The 17984-nt window shown below is 40.9% G+C and overlaps 1 protein-coding gene across 1 annotated transcript in view; it reads left to right on the top strand.

Moving 5' to 3' along the window:
• The first annotated feature begins 860 nt into the window (after nt 1–860).
• itih2 (inter-alpha-trypsin inhibitor heavy chain 2) overlaps nt 861–17984 on the top strand; it is a 65345-nt gene continuing 48221 nt past the window's right edge. The window contains exons 1-4 of the mRNA XM_041203140.1: nt 861–950; nt 2445–2522; nt 6545–6577; nt 8271–8443. Coding sequence (XP_041059074.1) covers nt 861–950; nt 2445–2522; nt 6545–6577; nt 8271–8443 — 374 coding nt within the window. The remainder of the gene's footprint in view (nt 951–2444; nt 2523–6544; nt 6578–8270; nt 8444–17984) is intronic.

The raw sequence follows: 17984 nt of genomic DNA, 5'->3' as shown, positions 1-17984 counted from the left end.
GGAAACTGGCTATAATCCAGGTTCAGGAGAAGTAACTCCCCAAATAAATTTAGTATTGATTCAACTCTAGAAAGAAATTGCTAATAGACATGACTAAGTGCAAAAGTTTATCTGTAAGAGGACCTGCCATCAATCCAAGTATCCCACATGGAGGCACTGGTAAGCCACCAATGGAATGACTGGAAATTATGGCACCTTTTTTTAAGTGAAATGTAGAGAAAATGAATAAACAGTTATTATGTGACACTTTTCTTCCATATCTGTGCATGAGGGAGTCCGCATTTACACTGGAAAGGTAATTTTCCAGGTTATAGAAACATAAATTCATAGATATAAATTAAAGTGTCATTGAGAGCATGTTTAATTGGAGTTAAACTAGAATCCAATTGACCCTCAAACCAGTAGAACATCTTATGACCACAAGCAACTTATTTTTGCTCTATCTGGCTGCATTCTTTATTAATTACTTGACATGCATCATTATTTTTAACATTTGTATAGTAGGATTTCCTCACTTACAGATGTAATTTTAATTTTTTTTTTGAATCTCCCAGTTTTTTAATCAAGTGAGATAACAAAGAGCCGACAAAGCAAAAGAGAAAAAAAATCAATCAGGTTTCAAATGGTTATAATTCAACGTTACAGAGAATGTCATCTTGTTGACACAACCTCTATAACTTATTTGCAGGTTTGGTAACATACCCAGTACAAATATTGACCATAGCTCAGGTCAAAGTGTTCACTGGACTCAAGAAAAGAACTTCAAATGTAACTTTTCCAGTTGTTTTGCCTGAATTTATAAGTGAGCTGCCAGCTCTGTATCTGGTGTCGCTATCATCAGTGTGGGAACATCAGGCAGCATGAAACATCTCATCTTCTTCATCTGGCTTTTGCTTATGTCTGAAATACAAAGTCTTGAAATAATTGCAGGCGACTTTTCTGATGTGAGTGTAAGTGCCTATTGCAGCGCTTGTGCATTGTTTGGCCTTTGTTTTATATTTTTAAAAGTTTGAATTTGATAATTAGCATTGTTCATTAAATTGTGCAAGGTAAGCATGTGACTTAAAGGGTCCGTGGTGTTGCTGTGATCTGAGAAACTGGATTAATTTTATGAAACAAAGATACACATATTAAATCAAGCCTTCTGTTTCTAACCATATTTTGCTTTAAGTGAGACTTCAGTGTTTATACGTACTTTGTATGCATATCCTTTATTACTTTGATTAGGGCTGTTTATCAATAAGTAGTTCTTTTTTATTCATTCATGAGATGTAGGTGTAGCTGGCAAGACTTTAATGGCCTTGACAAGGTGATGGTGAACCACCTTCTTGAACACAACTGAGAGGCTTGCTAGACCATTTCAAAGTCAACCACATTGCTGTGGAGTCACATATAGGCCAGGCCTGGCAAGAAGAGCAGATTTCCTTCCTTAAAAGGCACTAGTGAACTAGTTGGAATTTTGTGACAATTCAGTAGTTTCATGGTCACCATTACAGAGACTAGTTTTTCATTCCAGAGGTTATTTAATTCATTTAATTTATATTCCTCAGCTGTCATTTGAACACATGTCAATCGATACTTATTCTGCTTTCTGGATTACTAGTCCAGTAATATAATCGCTAACAAAAACAGAATTACCTGGAAAAACTCAGCGGGTCTGGCAGCATCGGCGGAGAAGAAAAGAGTTGACGTTTCGAGTCCTCATGACCCTTCGACAGAACTAATATAATCGCTATGTTACCATTCCCTGTATTTTGTATGACAGGAACAAAATACAAAAATTATTAAAAAAAGATATGTTATTTGTTCCTGTCATTTTCCATTACTTAGGAGTCTAGGATTTAACATTGGATCCAGTAGTATTTTGCATTTTCTCAATTATTTCAAGTTCTGTCGAAGGGTCATGAGGACTCGAAACATCAACTCTTTTCTTCTCCGCCGATGCTGCCAGACCTGCTGAGTTTTTCCAGGTAATTCTGTTTTTGTTTTCAATTATTTTCAAACCTGACTGGTGCAAAACTCTCTCAGTGTTGGGGAAAGCTATTAAAAGGGACATGTGTTAATTAATAGATAAAAACAAAAAACTGCGGATGCTGGAAATCCAAAACAAAAACAGAATTACCTGGAAAAACTCAGCAGGTCTGGCAGCATCGGCGGAGAAGAAAAGAGTTGACATTTCGAGTCCTCATGACCCCAGTAGGTTCTGGCAGCATCGGCGGAGAAGAAAAGAGTTGACGTTTCGAGTCCTCATGACCCTTCAACAATTCTGTCGAAGGGTCATGAGGACTCGAAACGTCAACTCTTTTCTTCTCCGCCGATGCTGCCAGACCTGCTGAGTTTTTCCAGGTAATTTGTTTTTGTGTTAATTAATAACTGGCTTTCACTAATAAAAGATCTATGTTGTTGTTTGGCCTCAGTAACAAACTTACTTCTTTCCGTATCAGCACATTGGAATTCCTGGATCTGATGAAAATACAGATGGTCCTCCTGCAAACATAAACAGATATGAAAGACGCCAGAAGGTATGGTTAAATCCATTGCCTCTGACAGCAATGTACTTCAGTAGTATATCGCATGAAAGTTGTCTGGATGAATCAATAGCTGCTGACATTGAGTGTACTAATCACTGAGGGTGCTGGAAAAAGTTTGACGCAACTCAAAGATCTTCATTGACTCTCTGGGTAGAAGAATGGTTCTTGTGATGGTCTGCAGTAGCATCAGAAACTTTGTAAAAGCTTTCAGAAGGAATATAATTATGACGTTCTATACACAGGAATCTGGGAAATCATTCCACTCTGGTGTCCACTAAGCAAATAAAAAGTAAAATTACATTCTTTTCCAGGACAGATTATTAGTTTGTGCGTAGTGAGCATTTATGTTTTTTATCAATGTTCTTGCCCTTCTTCTCCCGCTCTATTCAAGGTGCTGACTCTTAAGAAAGAAAGGACTTGCATTGATATCGCACAATTCACAACCTCAGGACATCCCAAAGCACTTTATATCCATTGAAGTACTACCAAAGTGTTGTCCCTGTTGTGATGTAGTGAAATACAGCAGCCAATGGCACACAGCCAGCTCCCACAAACAGTAATGTGTTAATGACTAGATCATTTTTTTTAGTGATGTTGGTTAAGGGATAAGTATTGGCCAATACACCAGGCTGAATTCCCCTGTTCTTCTTTGATTTGTAATGGGAGTGCCACTGCTGAGCCAAGGCTGGTTGGGTGGTTTCCTCGGCACCATTACTGACACTAGCATTTTAATTCCAGATTTAGTTAATTAAATGAATTTAAATTCTGCAGCTATCATGATGGGTCTTGAACTCATTCTTCACAATTATTTGTCCTGACCTCTGAATTACTGATCCAGTAACATAACCTCTATGCTACAGTACCCTTGACACATAATAAGTGGAAGTCTTCCCATTAGAACTCAATTTGACAAACTGCTTATTCAGGGAAAGGGAGGAGCTGTGAATTTTAAGATATTCTTTTACCTCCAGGGCTTTTTATCTGCTGTTGGGATCCTAGTATGTGAGTGATGTGGTGTAAGGGCTGTGTGTGTAGTCTGGGTTTACGTGCAGACATTAATATAACCATAATTTAGTATAAAATTATGGGAAGGCAAAATAATGGGTGACAGTGGAAATGAACCAAAGTTCTCATAAATGTGGCATGGGCACAAAATGAAGTTATGTGATTAGGCACAGTGTGAGGGTAGATTAAAAGTGTTGCACTCTGTACTTTTCAGTGTCTAACCTGGAAGGGTGGGGGGGGTGGGGGGGGGTGGTGGGGGGGGGGTGGGGTGGTGGTGGTGGTGGGGGGCATGGTGGTGGGGGACGGGTGGGGGTGTGTGTTGAGGGGTGTTTGACAAGGGAAACAGGTACTAAATGAGAAAAAAAGTGCTCCATCATCCAACACCAACAGTGTGTCTTTAACTTTGTGAACAAAGAAAATAATCATATCTTTATTTCGTTAACTTGCCTAAAGTGAGGCCAAAGTGAGTAAAATGAATATGAATTAACTAATATTAAGGAGAAACAGTGTCTTAAAATCTGAAAATCTCCACAATTCGTTTTGTTTTGATGGATAGGAACAGTGTTAAGAAAGTTTATTCCTCGTTGCAGAGAAAATGTCAGTTTTGGTTTGCAGATAATACACAAATTGTCAATGTTTACTTCTGTCTGATGTGGGTCAGTGAGGGAATGCTGATTTTTGTTGCATTCATAAAAAAGGAAAGACAACATTTAGTGATTTCAGTGACATGTAACTTTACTTTTTCTCTTTTATGCACATACCAAATACTTTTGGCTTTCGGACTTTGTGAAGTGTCTAACTGTTGGTTGACTGATGTGACTTATCAAACATACGAGAGGGTTTATAGGCCTGCAGATGGAGAGATACAGTCAGGGCAAAATAAGTCAAATGCAAACAGAAAATGTTGCTTTTAACAACGGTAAGCTAGAACACTGTGTATCTCAGAGATAAGGAATTGAATCAGAATTGAAAGAGATCAAATAAAAGCCTCCTCTCTTTCCTGTTAAAGGGTCTGAGTGAATTAAGTTTGAACAATTTTTGTTAGATGATCTGGTCTTAAATCACTTATCATCACAAAAGAAATGAGCCGAATCATGCTGTAGCGGGGCATCACATGTTGTGCACCATGTTAAGCTTCTTCCTGCACCCTTCAGCTTGAGTATAATTTGTGATGTGACTTGCTGGAAGTGCGAGCTGGTAATGGCGTAGGCAAACGGGCATCTGGGACTTCAGTGAATGACCAGATCAACAGTCAATCTCCTTAACCAATGAAATTTAAGGATAGAGAAGCAAAGCAGTGGAACGCTGCAGAAGGCGGGTGGACGAGAGTCAAATTAGGCACAGGAAGAGAAATAAAGAGAGGACAAGAAAATTTGGATTAAAAGAGGCAGAAAGGACAAGCAAGAAAAAAATGTGACGTTTAAAATTCAAAACTTTTTGAATCTCTAAGAACTTAACATTCACAGGAATGAGACTCAACAGCTTAAATTGTTTCCTTCCTGGGCCTAGAGAGATTTGTCATGTTCCAGTATATTATGAACTTTCAGTCAACACCTTAAAAATTTTGAACACAGTCTATTAAAATGGCCACTGCAAATCATGTGACCTTTTGCCTTCGGAACTCCAGGCAGTCTTGAGCCTCAAGCAAATACACGTGGACTTTCACAGCTATTTGGACAATTCACATATCCCTTTGTTTAAGGATGGACCGTCAACTAAAAGAACTCAGGCATTCCAGTGGGCTCATCTTTTTGTTTCACCATGGACAGAAGAAACATCAAAACTCAATGTGTTTTAGATGAATGTGTATGGATTCCCATCAACCCTCTGTAAGTTCAACTACAAGAAGTCTTGCTGCTTACTGTGAACTCCCTGCTTTAGAAGACCTTTACTTCGACTAAAGCATTAATTCATCTAAGAAACTACAGGCATGCCACAAAAGAGACTGAGACAACCATTAATTGTAATTGTATTACTTTATCCTCACCTGTATCTAATTTTTGTATTTGTGAAAGTGTGTGTGTGTTGAATGAATGGGTAGTCACGTTATAATCCTCTGGGGAAAGTGTGCGAAAATACAAACCTTCTTTATTTAAAACAAAACCCTCAAGTAAGCTCACTGATGGAAATATTTAAATGGGACAATCACTCTGAGGGTAAGAAAACACACTGATCACAGGCAGTAAGAAAACACATTAATTCTTTCTGTGACAGATTGATTGACATTATATTGTTAACAGGTATTTACACTGTTAATCATCAGCCTTACCCTCCTACAGTGAGTTTAATCAGCAAATAATATGCAAATCTAGTAACTTTTTAAATATAACATGGAGGCAAAAAATGAGATGCCATGTGCGCATAGCAAATGGTGGAAGTGCCAACAGGTTCTGATGATTCACCAGTTCACAATGTATCGCTTTTTCCCCTGAACATGATGGTTGATTTGCTCATTATTAATGTCACGCATTGTGGACTCACTGGCATTTTTCCGGAAATATTTGGTCCAACACTATTGCAGAACCAGAGATTGTAATTTTTTCTACATGATAGACTGGTTGAGAAGTGAATGCATACCAAGCCAGCAATTACATGTCTATATATTGCTATAGCCACGCCCTGGTAAATGAACTGAGAGGTGTGATTGAACGCTTCAGCAAAGGAGCCCTCTGTCAATGCAGCTTAGCAAATACCCATAAGGCCCACCCTCTAGCTAAGCCTGAATGCAAATGTCAACTTTGGTTTTTGAATCAAGAACCCAAAGTTCTAGCATCGTCACATTTTAATCCATGGAATTGAATCAGCAATATTACTGAAACATTGTAAAATCTCCCTGACTTTGAGACTTAATTGATGAAGAACAAATTAAGTTAACAAATTAATAAAGTAACTTTTGATTAATTATTACTTGTCTCAATTGAAATAACATTTTATAATGGCCTGAATGAGTTACATTTTCTAAACATGAAGAAAATGTTGATTTACCATTTTATTTTTGTATTTTACAGAGAAACGATGACAACATCGAGGAAGAGGTGGAGGTGGGATTGCTCTTTCTTGCTATTCTATAGTGTTTGAAATTGCTGACCAGTTTAACCATTATCTATCTACTGATCATGATGTTTACATGACTACTCGGTTATTGACATCTTTCCTTTTACTGGTACATTACTTTTGTAAATAATTTACATGCACAATTTCACGAATTTTCTTGTGTTTCATCTATCACTGGTCCTTTATTGAAAGCTTGATTAGACCATTGAATGAGTTGAAATAGCTCCTGAAAACTAAGTGTAATTGATTATTTCCATTGTTTATACCATATGCCTCTTTCAGAGGTCAGGAGATAGTTTTAATGAATGGATGAAGAAATGAATTGGTGATGGCTGAATAGATCCGGTGGGAACCCAGCATGTGGGCAGTTAGAGTTACCCAATTTATTTACCCACCCTAAAGCAGTCAGGAACTGACAGGTTCATATTCTACCCTGCTCAACTGAGCCAAACCAAAACCAATTGGTCTCAATCACATCACTGGAACTGACCCAAATTTTCGCTGGGTGGCTTGATTGGCTTTTTAAAAATTCATTTATGGGATGTGGCCAGCATTTATTGCCCATCCCTAATTGCCCTTGAGAAGGTGATTGTGAAATGCCTTCTTGAACTGCTGGAGTCCATGTGGTGTAGGTACACCCACAGTGCCATTAGGGAGGGAGTTCCAGGATTTTGACCTAGCGACAGCGAAGAAATGGTGACAAGTCAGGATGGTGGGTGGCTTGGAGAGGAACATTCAGGTGATGGTGTTCCCATGTATCTGCTGCCCTCATCCTTCTAGATGGTAGCGGTCATGGGTTTGGAAGGTGCTGCCTAAGGAGTCTTGGTGAATTTCTGCAGTGCATCTGGTGGATGGTACACATTGGTTTCCCACCAGGGTAACCCAGTGAAGTTCATTTGGGCCAGAAGGATCCCCAAAAGGTTTTTTTTAAAAATGTTTCACTTTTCTTGTGGGTCTAGGAGGAGCCTCTGGGAAAGCTGAGACCTTGCCTTCTGTGATCTTATCCCCACACCCTCAATCACAGGATCTCATTGTAGTGCTCTGCAGCGGATTTCTCCAGCTTACACATCGACCACAACATCTAGCTCATGCAATTTTCCATTGCTCCCTGCCGACTTTCCACCTGGAACATTGGGAAGCTGGGTATGGAATTTAAGTGATGTGGTGCTGTAAATTTAGGCACAGTCTCATTCTGTCACTGGCAGGAAATTAACTCACTAGTGCACATTGCCAGCCAGAAATCCATTTGGCATTTAAAAAGCAGGTTATTATTTGACCTCTGGGACCAAAGTCCAAGTCTAGGCCAAACTGTTCAGTTGAAAATTTCTTGCTTTTGCCATCAGCAACAAGCCTAGGCCAAATGAGCTTGGACAACTTTAGTCCACCAGGTACAGGTCTGCGATACTAAACACCCACGTTTTGGCATGTTGTTAATCTCATTCAGAACATACGCACGGATAGCTGGTCTGGGAAGAGATAAAACCTCTCAAGAGCACTCTTCTGAGGACAAAATGGTCAGAACTGGCCAGAAATGTAAAAGCTTTACACTTAATCTTCTCTGCGCTGTTCCTGACCCTGGGCAAGAAGTCTCTAGAGAGCAAGCCTTTATCTTAATTTACAAATTAATGCCCTCAGTTACAGACAAACATGTTTGTTAAAACCCCTTATTTTGTCAAATAGGATCACATGGATGAACAGCTCACCATACACAGCTATAAAGTTAAATCCATTATCACCTCACGCTTGGCTGAAACAGTCTTCAGCACTAAGGTAGTGAACAAGGAATCGAGTGCACAGAATGTGGCGTTCAATGTACAGATCCCACAGGGAGCCTACATCTCAAATTTCACAATGTGAGTATTCAAAGTGAGAAAAACTGTTCATTTTAACAGCTCCTGGTGGTTACTTTCATACACAGGTCCAGTGCACAAGATGCACAGAATCTCACCGTAGGACCCTTCACCAGCACTCAGCTTTTCTCTTTCAGATGCTAAAAACAAAAAACTGCGGATGCTGGAAATCCAAAACAAAAAATAAAAAATACATGGAAAAACTCAGCAGGTCTGGCAGCATCGGCGCAGATGCTGTCAGACCTGCTGAGTTTTTCCAGGTATTTTTTTATTTTTTCTCTTTCAGATGCTGATCAACCAGTTTCTATTTCAGATTTGCATCATTGTCAGCTTTTTCATTTATGTTAATCTTTTCATCAACCTATAGAGAAAAGATAGGAGTGGTTTGGATGAGAATTGCAGAACCAGAAGCAAACATGTAACCAGAAAGATGGGTGTATCACCATTTGTGTCTATGTGTAAACTTTCAGATTAGAGATACAATTACACAACAGTTCAGGAGGGGCTTATCCCAATGTTTCCTGACTGACTCTCACTGGGGCATCAGTTGGCAAAGGCTTGCTCAACAAGTCCTCAAATGAGTTGTCTTCATTTGCAAGCCTGAACAATGGGGTGTTAACAGGACTTTTGACCAAACTTTATGCTGCTTGCTTCCAAAGTCCACACATATAGATTTTCCAGGAGAGTCACTGAGTACAAATTGAGCTTAGGAGTATAGGATTTTCCTCTCCCTACCCAAGTAGTGCTGCGGCCAAATGTATCACTCTTACTGCTACCTCAGTTGGAACCCAAGCTCTGATAATCAAATGCGGGATCCACAGTTAATGTGAATTAGCACTGATATATGTGGGGCCTGTACTGATGCAGCCATTGAGGAGGCTGATAGATTGACCCATGAGATCCATGGGGCCAATTTTGGTCTACTGTGGTGATCAAGTGAGTGGCAGCAGGTTGATGTCACCCAAAGAGTAATAGCAGAAGCCAGTGGTAAAGGCCATGGTGGTATGAGGTCAAGCAAGAGTTAGAAGACAGCTTGGCAGTTTAGGAGGGCAGAAAACAGTCCAGCTGGCAGTATGGACTGGGGAGATGGGAGAAGCAATCCCACATGGAGAGGAAGTGTGGGTGCACACGGTGACCATCAGTAGCTGGGTGCTTTTGTGGGAGTACTATGCCTCCTCCTTTCCCCAACAAAAATGAAAGAAAAATAAATTTTGGCTGTTTGTGAAAAGATCTGCCAAAATGGCTCAGTTAAAGACCTCTTAGGGCGCTCCACACTAGGCTTGGGCTACACACATCCAGCCATTGGCCCACGAAAATCAGGGTCAGGGTCCCGCAATGAGCATAGAATCCAGTCTAGATATTTAAGCAGGGCTCCGGTCTGATCTAGACACCCATTTCGAGGCTTGCACAGAAATCGAAGCCTCTCACCACCTGTGGGAAAGACTCTTAGAAACTTGGAAAAGATAAATGAATGTAATGCCAACAAGGTGGCGAGTTCACCGAGGCCATTTCTCACTGGTGATTACCAAATTCACCCCCAGTGTATCTAAAATTAGTTATTAATTTAATCATAAACCACGGTTGTAAAATATCAAAGATTAAGATAAAAATTAGCTAAGTAGTGACTTTTTTTTTAAAAAACCTATTGCTAATGACAATTTTACTGAGAAGATATGATGTATTCTGTGAAATGGTTGGACTTTGGATCTTTATTTTTTTTTTCTGCATTGGCTCATGTAAATACTCTTTAGGTTGTTGACATTTAAGTTTGACTGCTCAATATGACCCCACTTTTAAAGCCGTATATGCTGGTGGGTTAATAGAAGTGTACTTTTAAAGGAAATTTAAAACCAAAATTATTTCCAAAAATTGTAAACTTTAGAAGCAGCAGTCTGCTACATTGTTTCAAAAGCCATTCCTACTCCCCCACTGCTTGTCTGACATCAAAGTCCCAATTTTAACTCAAACTAGAGATAACACCAGTCAGAAACCCATCTGCCAGAAATAGCTTGTTCTCTGATTAATAAATTCAAACCATGGGGCCATGACAACAGACCAGGGAGCAGTGCTTTTGACTCACTTCTCAACTCCCCTGGCCTGAGAAGTCAGAAAAAGCCCATTAGCACTAATAGTCCCGACTACCCCTTCACCACTTTATTGCTAAAGTGTATTGAAATCATTCAGCCAGTACCTATGTCAATGAAATTCCAGCAGTGCAGATCGAGAAGCTATAGCTCCAAATGTAATAAAGGAATTGGTTTTAATTCCTGGCACAATATTATAGTGAATCCTTGTCATCCAAGCCATCAACGCCTTGCTCTCTTCCCAAAAGAAGGTTTACTGACTCCACTACTCCAGCAATGTGGTGGCCTGATGGCTTCAGCAGAACTGGTGAACAGTTGTGTTGCTCAGTTTGGGGACTTCTGAGATGCTTCTAGGAGTTTCGAGTCCCTTCGGAAGACGAGTCATACGGACTTAAAACGTTAACTCTGTTTTTCTCTCCACAGATGCTATTAGAACTGCTAAGTTTTTCCAGCAATTTCTGTTTTTGTATCAGTGAAAAGGTTATTGCTAAGCAAGGTGCCACTTGATCGCACTGTTGATGGCCTCTTCCATTACTTTACTGATGATCCAGAGTAGACTGATAGGGCGGTAATTGGCTGGGTTGGATTTGTCCTGCTTTTTGTGTACAGGACATACCTGGGCAATTTTCCACATAGCCGGGTAGATGCCAGTGTTGTAGCTGTACTGGAACAGCTTGGCTAGGGATGTGGCAAGTTCCAGAGCACAAGTCTTCAGTACTATTGTTGGAATATTGTCAAGACCCATAGCTTTTGTACTATCCAGTGCTTTCAGTTGTTTCTTGGTATCACATGGAGTGAATTGAATTGGCTGAAGACTGGCATCTGTGATGCTGGGGACCTCCAGAGGACGCCAAGATGGATCATCCACTTGGCACTTCTGGCAGAAGATTGTTGCAAATGTTTCAGCCTTATCTTTTGTACTGATGTGCTGGACTCCCACATCATTGAGGATGGGGATATTTGTGGAGCCTCCTCCCCAAGTGAATTGTTTAATTGTCTGCCACCATCCACGACTGGATGTGGCAGGACTGCAGAGTTTAGATCTGATCCGTTAATTGTGGGATCGTTTAGCTCTGTCTGTTTATGCTGTTTGGCACGCAAGTAGTCCTGTGTTATCCCTTCACCAGGTTGACACCTCATTTTTAGGTATGCCTGGTGTTGCTCCTGGCATGCCCTTGTACGCTCTTCATTGAACCAGGGTTGATCCCCTGGCTTGATGGTAATGTTAGAATAGGGGATATGCAGGGCCATGAGGTTACAGACTGTGTTCCAGTACAATTCTGCTGCTGCTGATGGCCCACAGTGCCTCATGGATGTTCAATCTTGAGTTGCTAGATCTGTTTAAAATCTATCCCATTTAGCACGGTGGTAGTGCCACCCAAGACAATGGAGGGTATCCTCAATGTGAAAGCAGGACTCTGTCTCTACAAGGACTGTGCGGTGATCTCTCCTACTGATACTGTCATGGACAGATGCATCTGCGGCAGGCAGGCTGGTGGGGATGAAGTCAAGCATGTTCTTCCCTCTTGGTCATGGTACATCTTCTGCTTAGCTTATTGTGCCACACTGAAGCGCCCATTTCAGTCGCAGCTTTTTGTGACTGGTGGACATCACAGGGCAAACACAGCAACGTCTTTTGACAAAGATGGATGGAAACTGAACATGTTTTCCAGCTCATTTGGCTTGACTGTACTTACTAGTGACATTTTCCAAAAAGGAGAGCAGTTGTAGTGCTTGATGGCATTTAATGTGAACAGGTACCAACTCCAATGAAATTGAGTCACAGTGTGACTCTTGACATTGATTCAGTGCACTACACTGCCACAGAAATTAGATACATCAGTAGAGTATTATTACAGATCTTAAATTTAAGTGTCAACTATAGTATAGCTACAGCTGTGTTGGGCCCTGTAGCCATTCTACAGCTACAGGTGAAGCTGTCAGCATGCTACATCTGAAACCAATGCTTAGGCTTAAGTTTCTATACCTTGTTAATCATACCTTGAAAACCAAAAAGAACAACTGCATATCAGGTCAAACTACCCATGCACAAACCAATTTGGTTTAAGCTATTTACGCTATATGTAGACTAGCATCCTCGCTTCCCCATCCCATGAATGCTCAATTTTACCAAGCTGTTAGAGAGTAATGCTAAGCACTAACCAAGCATTTCCCACAGGAAGAGATAGGAAAAAAAGAGGGTCATTTCTCTGGTGATAAATGAAGTGTTGCTGTAGACTTTCGGATGAAACATTAAACTGAGGCCCAGTCTGGCCTTTCAAGGGAACATATAGGGTCCCATGGCACTATTTGGAAAAAGAGTCAGGGTGTCCTGGTCAATATTCCGCTTTCAAGCAACATCGCTAAAAATATTAACTGGCCATTATCACATTGCTGTTTGTGGGACCTTGCTGTGTGCAAATTGGCTGCTGTATTTTCTACATTACCACAATGACTACACTTCAAAAGTACTTCACTGGCTGTCAAATGCTTCAGAACATCCTGTAGTCATGAAAGGTGCTATAGAAACACAAGGCTTTCTTTCTTTCTTTCAAAGTCATCACAATATCCCACAATATCCCCACAGTATGTATAGAGCAGAAGGTGACCATTTGGCCCATCGAGCCTGCACTGGCTCTCTGAAAGAGCATTCCACCTAGTCCTACTCCCCTGCCATATCCCTGTAACCTTGCATATTCTCTCTTTTTTCAGGTAGCAATCCAATTGCCTTTTGAATACCTTGATCAAACCTGCTTCCATCTCCCTTTCAGGAAGTTTGTTCCAGACTCTAACCACCCTCTGGGTGAAAATCTTTTTCTTCACATCACATTTATTCCTTTCGCCAATTATTTTGAATCTGTGCCCTCTAGTTCTTGATGTTCTCTTGAATGGGAACAGTTTCTCACTATTTACCCTGTCCATACCCCTCAGGATCTTGAATACCTCTATCAAGTCTCCTCTCAGCCTTCTTTTCTCCGAGGAAAATATAGAAGAACATAGAAAAAACATAGAAAACATAGAAACTAGGAGCAGGAGTAGACCATTCGGCCCTTCGAGCCTGCTCCACCATTCATTATGATCATGGCTGATCATCCAACTCAATAGCCTGCTCCCGCTTTCTCCCCATATCCTTTGATCCCTTTCACCCTAAAAGCTATATCTAACTCCTTCTTGAAAACATACAATGTTTTGGCCTCAACTACTTTCTGTGGTAGCGAATTTCACAGGCTCACCGCTCTCTGGGTGAAGAAATTTCTCCTCATCTCAGTCCTAAATGGTCTACCCCATATTCTCAGACTGTGACCCCTGGTTCTGGACTCCCCCACCATCAGGAACATCCTTCCTGCATCTACCCTGTCTAGTCCTGTTAGAATTTTATAGGTTCCAATGAGATCCTCCTTCATTCTTCCGAACTCCAGCGAATATAATCCTAACTGACTCAACCGCTCCTCATATGTCAGCCCCGCCATCCCAGGAATCAGTCTGGTAAACCTTTGCTGCACTCCCTCTATAGCAAGAACATCCTTCCTCAGATAAGGAGACCAAAACTGCACACAATATTCCAGGTGTGGTCTCACCAAGGCCCTGTATAATTGCAGCAAGACATCCCTGTTCCTGTACTCGAATCCTCTGGATATGAAGGCCAACATACCATTTGCCCTCTTTACTGCCTGCTGAACCTGCATACTTACCTTCAACGACTGGTGTACGAGGACAACTAGGTCTCATTGCATATTTCCCTCTCTCAATTTATAGCCATTCAGATAATAAGCTGCCTTCCTGTTTTTGCTACCAAAGTGGATAACCTCACATTTATCCACGTTATACTGCATCTGCCATGCATTTGCCCACTCATTCAGCTTGTCCAAATCACACAGAAGCACCTCTGCATCCTCCTCACAGCTCACCCTCCCACCCAGCTTTGTGTCATCTGCAAGTTTAGAGATATTACATTTAGTTCCCTCATCTAAATCATTAATATATATTGTGAATAGCTGGGGTCCCAGCACCAATCCCTGCGGTACCCCATTAGTCACTGCCTGCCATTCGGAAAAATACCCATTTATTCCTACTCTTTGTTTCCTGTCTGCCAACCAGTTTTCTAACCATCTCAATACACTATTCCCAATCCCATGAGCTTTAATTTTACACGCTAATCTCTTATGTGGGACTTTGTCGAAAGCCCAAATAAACCACATCCACTGGCTCCCCCTCATCAACTCTACTAGTTACATCCTCGAAAAATTCCAGTAGATTTGTCAAGCATGATTTCCCTTGTGTAAATCCATGCTGAATCTGTCAGATTCTGCCACTGTTTTCCACGTGCTCAGCTATTAAATCTTTTATAATGGACTCTAGAATTTTCCCCACTACTGACGTCAGGCTGACTGGTCTATAATTCCCTGTTTTCTCTCTACCTCCCTTTTTAAATAGTGGGGTTACATTAGCTACCCTCCAATCTGTAGGAACTGTCACAGAGTCTATAGAATCTCGGAAGATGACCACCAATGCATCCATTATTTCTAGGGCCACTTCCTTAAGTACTCTGGGATGTAGGTTATCAGGCCCTGGGGATTTATCGGCCTTCAATCCCATCAATTTCCTCAACACCATTTCCCTACTAATACTGATTTCTTTCAGTTCCTCCCTCTCACTAAACCCTATGTTTCCCAACATTTCTGGAATGTTATTTGTGTCCTCCTTTGTGAAGACAGAACCAAAGTATGTATTTAGTTGGTCAGCCATTTCTTTGTTCCCCATTATAAATTCCCCTGTTTCTGACTGTAAGGGACCTACATTTCTCTTCACCAATCTTTTTCTCTTCAGATACCTATAGTAACTTTTAAAGTCAGTTTTTATGTTCCCCGCAAGCTTACTCTCGTACTTTATTTTCCTTCTTAATCAATCCCTTGGTCCTCCTTTGCTGAATTCTAAACTGCTCCCAATCCTCAGGTCTGTTGTTTTTTTTAACCAATTTGTATGCCTCTTCTTTGGATCTAATATTATCTCTAATTTCCCTTGTAAGCCATGGTTTGGCCACCATTCCTGTTTTACTTTTGCACCAGACAGGAATAAACAATTGTTGCAGTTCACCAATGTGCTCTTTGAATGTTTGCCATTGCCTATCCACCGGCATCCCTTTAAATGACATTTCCCAATCCATCATAGCCAACTTGTGCCTCATACCATCGTAGTTTCCTTTGTTAAGATACAGGATCCTAGTCTCAGAATCAACTACGTTACTCTCCATCTTGATGAAGAATTCTATCATATTATAGTTGTTCACCCGCAAGGCACAACTAGATTGCCAATTATTCCTTTCTCATTACACAATACCCAGTCGAGGATGGCCTGTTCTCTTGTTGGTTCTTCAACGTATTGGTCCAGAAAACCATCCCGTATCCACTCCAGGAATTCTTCCTCTTTGGTACTGTTACTAACTTAATTTGCTCAATCTATATGTAGATTAAAGTTACCCATAATTACAGATGTTCCTTTATTGCATGCGTCTCTAATTTCCTGTTTAATGCCATTCCCAAAATCACTGCTACAGTTTGGGGGTCTGCATACAACCCCTTGGGGGTCTATATACAACCCCCACTAACGTTTTTTGCCCCTTAGTGTTTCTCAGCTCTACCCATACAGATTCCACATTGTCGGAGCTAATATCTTTCCTCACTATTGCATTAATTTCCTCTTTAACCAGCATAGCAAATCTGCCGCCTTTTCCTTTTTGTCTGTCCTTCCTAAATACTGAATGCCCCTGGATGTTCAGTTCCCATCCCTGGTTACCCTACAGCCATATGCCCGTAATCCCTATTATATCATACCTGGTTACATCTATTTGCGCGGTTAATTCATCCGCTTTATTGCAAATGCTCCTCGCGTTAAGGCACAAAGCATTAAGGCTTGTCTTTTTAACAGTACTTGTCCCGTTCCCAGTGTTTTTCACTGAGGCCCTGTTGGATTCCCAACCTCTCAACAGACCCAACCTCTCTCAAATATCCTCACAGCTACAGTTCTTCATCCCAGGAATCATTCTTGTGAATCTCCTCCGAACTCTCTCCAATGCTTTCACATCCTTCCTCAAGTATAGCGCCCAGAACTGGACGTAGAACTCCAGATGAGGCTTAACAATGTCTTCTACAAGATTAACATGACCTTCTTACTCTTGTATTCAATGTCCTTATTAATAAAGCCTAAGATACAAAATGCTTTATTAACTGGTATCTCAATATGCCCTGCCATCTTCAATGACCATTATACACTGAGGTCCCTCTATTCCTGCACCTTCTTTAGAGGCCCTCTCTTTATTTTATATTGTCTCACCATGTTTTTCGTGCCAAAATGAATCACCTCACACTTCACTGCATTGAACTTCATCTGCCATTTGTCTGCCCAATCCACAAACATGTCTATGTCCTTTTGAAGTTCAAGACTATCCTCATCACAGTTGGCAATATTTCCAATCTTCGTATCATCTGCAAATTTTGAAATCATGACCTGCACACCACAGTCTATGTCATTAATATAAATCAGAAAGAGCAAGGATCCTAACACTGACCCCTGAGGAACTCCACTACAAACCTTCCTCCAATCTGAAAAACAACCATTTATCACTACTCTCTGTTTCCTGTCACTCAGCCAATTTCTTATCCAACTGCCTACTTTCACTTCTATTCCATGACCTAGAATTTTGCTCACAAGTCTGTTGTGTGATATTGTATCAAATGCCTTTCGAAAATCCATATACACCCACATCAACAGCATTTTCGTTAAGAACTTTCTCTGTTACCTCCTCAAAAAACTCCAACAAATTAGTTAAACATGATTTTCCCTTGATGAATCCATGCTGGCTTTCCTTAATTATCCTGCACTTGTCTAAGTGATTATTGATTTAATCCCATAAAATAGTTTCCAGGAGTTTCCCTACCACTGAGGTCAAACTGACTGGTCTGTAGTTGCTGGCTTTATCCTTGCGCCCCTTTTTGAACAAGGGTGTAACATTTGCAGTTCTCCAGTCCTCTGGCACCTCCCCTGTGTCTAAAGAAGACTGGAAAATTATCACAAGTGCCTCTGCAATTTCCACTCCCACTTCCCTCAGTACCCTTGGATGCATCTCATCCGTTCCTGGTACCTTTATCTATTTTTGAGTAAAGATAGCCTTTCCAACACCTCCTTCCTCTTGATTGTAAGTTCTTCTAGTGTACCAGATACCTCCTCTCTCACATCATGCAGACCATTAAGCCCCAGATTTAATCTATAGGAGCCCCGTGATTAACCTCCAAACCCCTGGGATAAAAAGAGGGAAAATAGCCAGGGTTCGCATTGTTGTGGTGGGATTTTCCAGTTCCGCCAGTGGTGGGCATCATCAGAGGCAGGACAGAAAAATTTGGGGAGCTTACGAAAGTCCAGCAATGATGACCATCATTGGCGGGACCATAAAATCCTGGCCTTGG

Source organism: Carcharodon carcharias, chromosome 13, assembly GCF_017639515.1.
Source record: "Carcharodon carcharias isolate sCarCar2 chromosome 13, sCarCar2.pri, whole genome shotgun sequence".
NCBI classification, from domain to species: domain Eukaryota; kingdom Metazoa; phylum Chordata; class Chondrichthyes; order Lamniformes; family Lamnidae; genus Carcharodon; species Carcharodon carcharias.
Note: the sequence above shows the minus strand (reverse complement) of the source record. Positions and strands in the feature narration are given on the sequence as shown.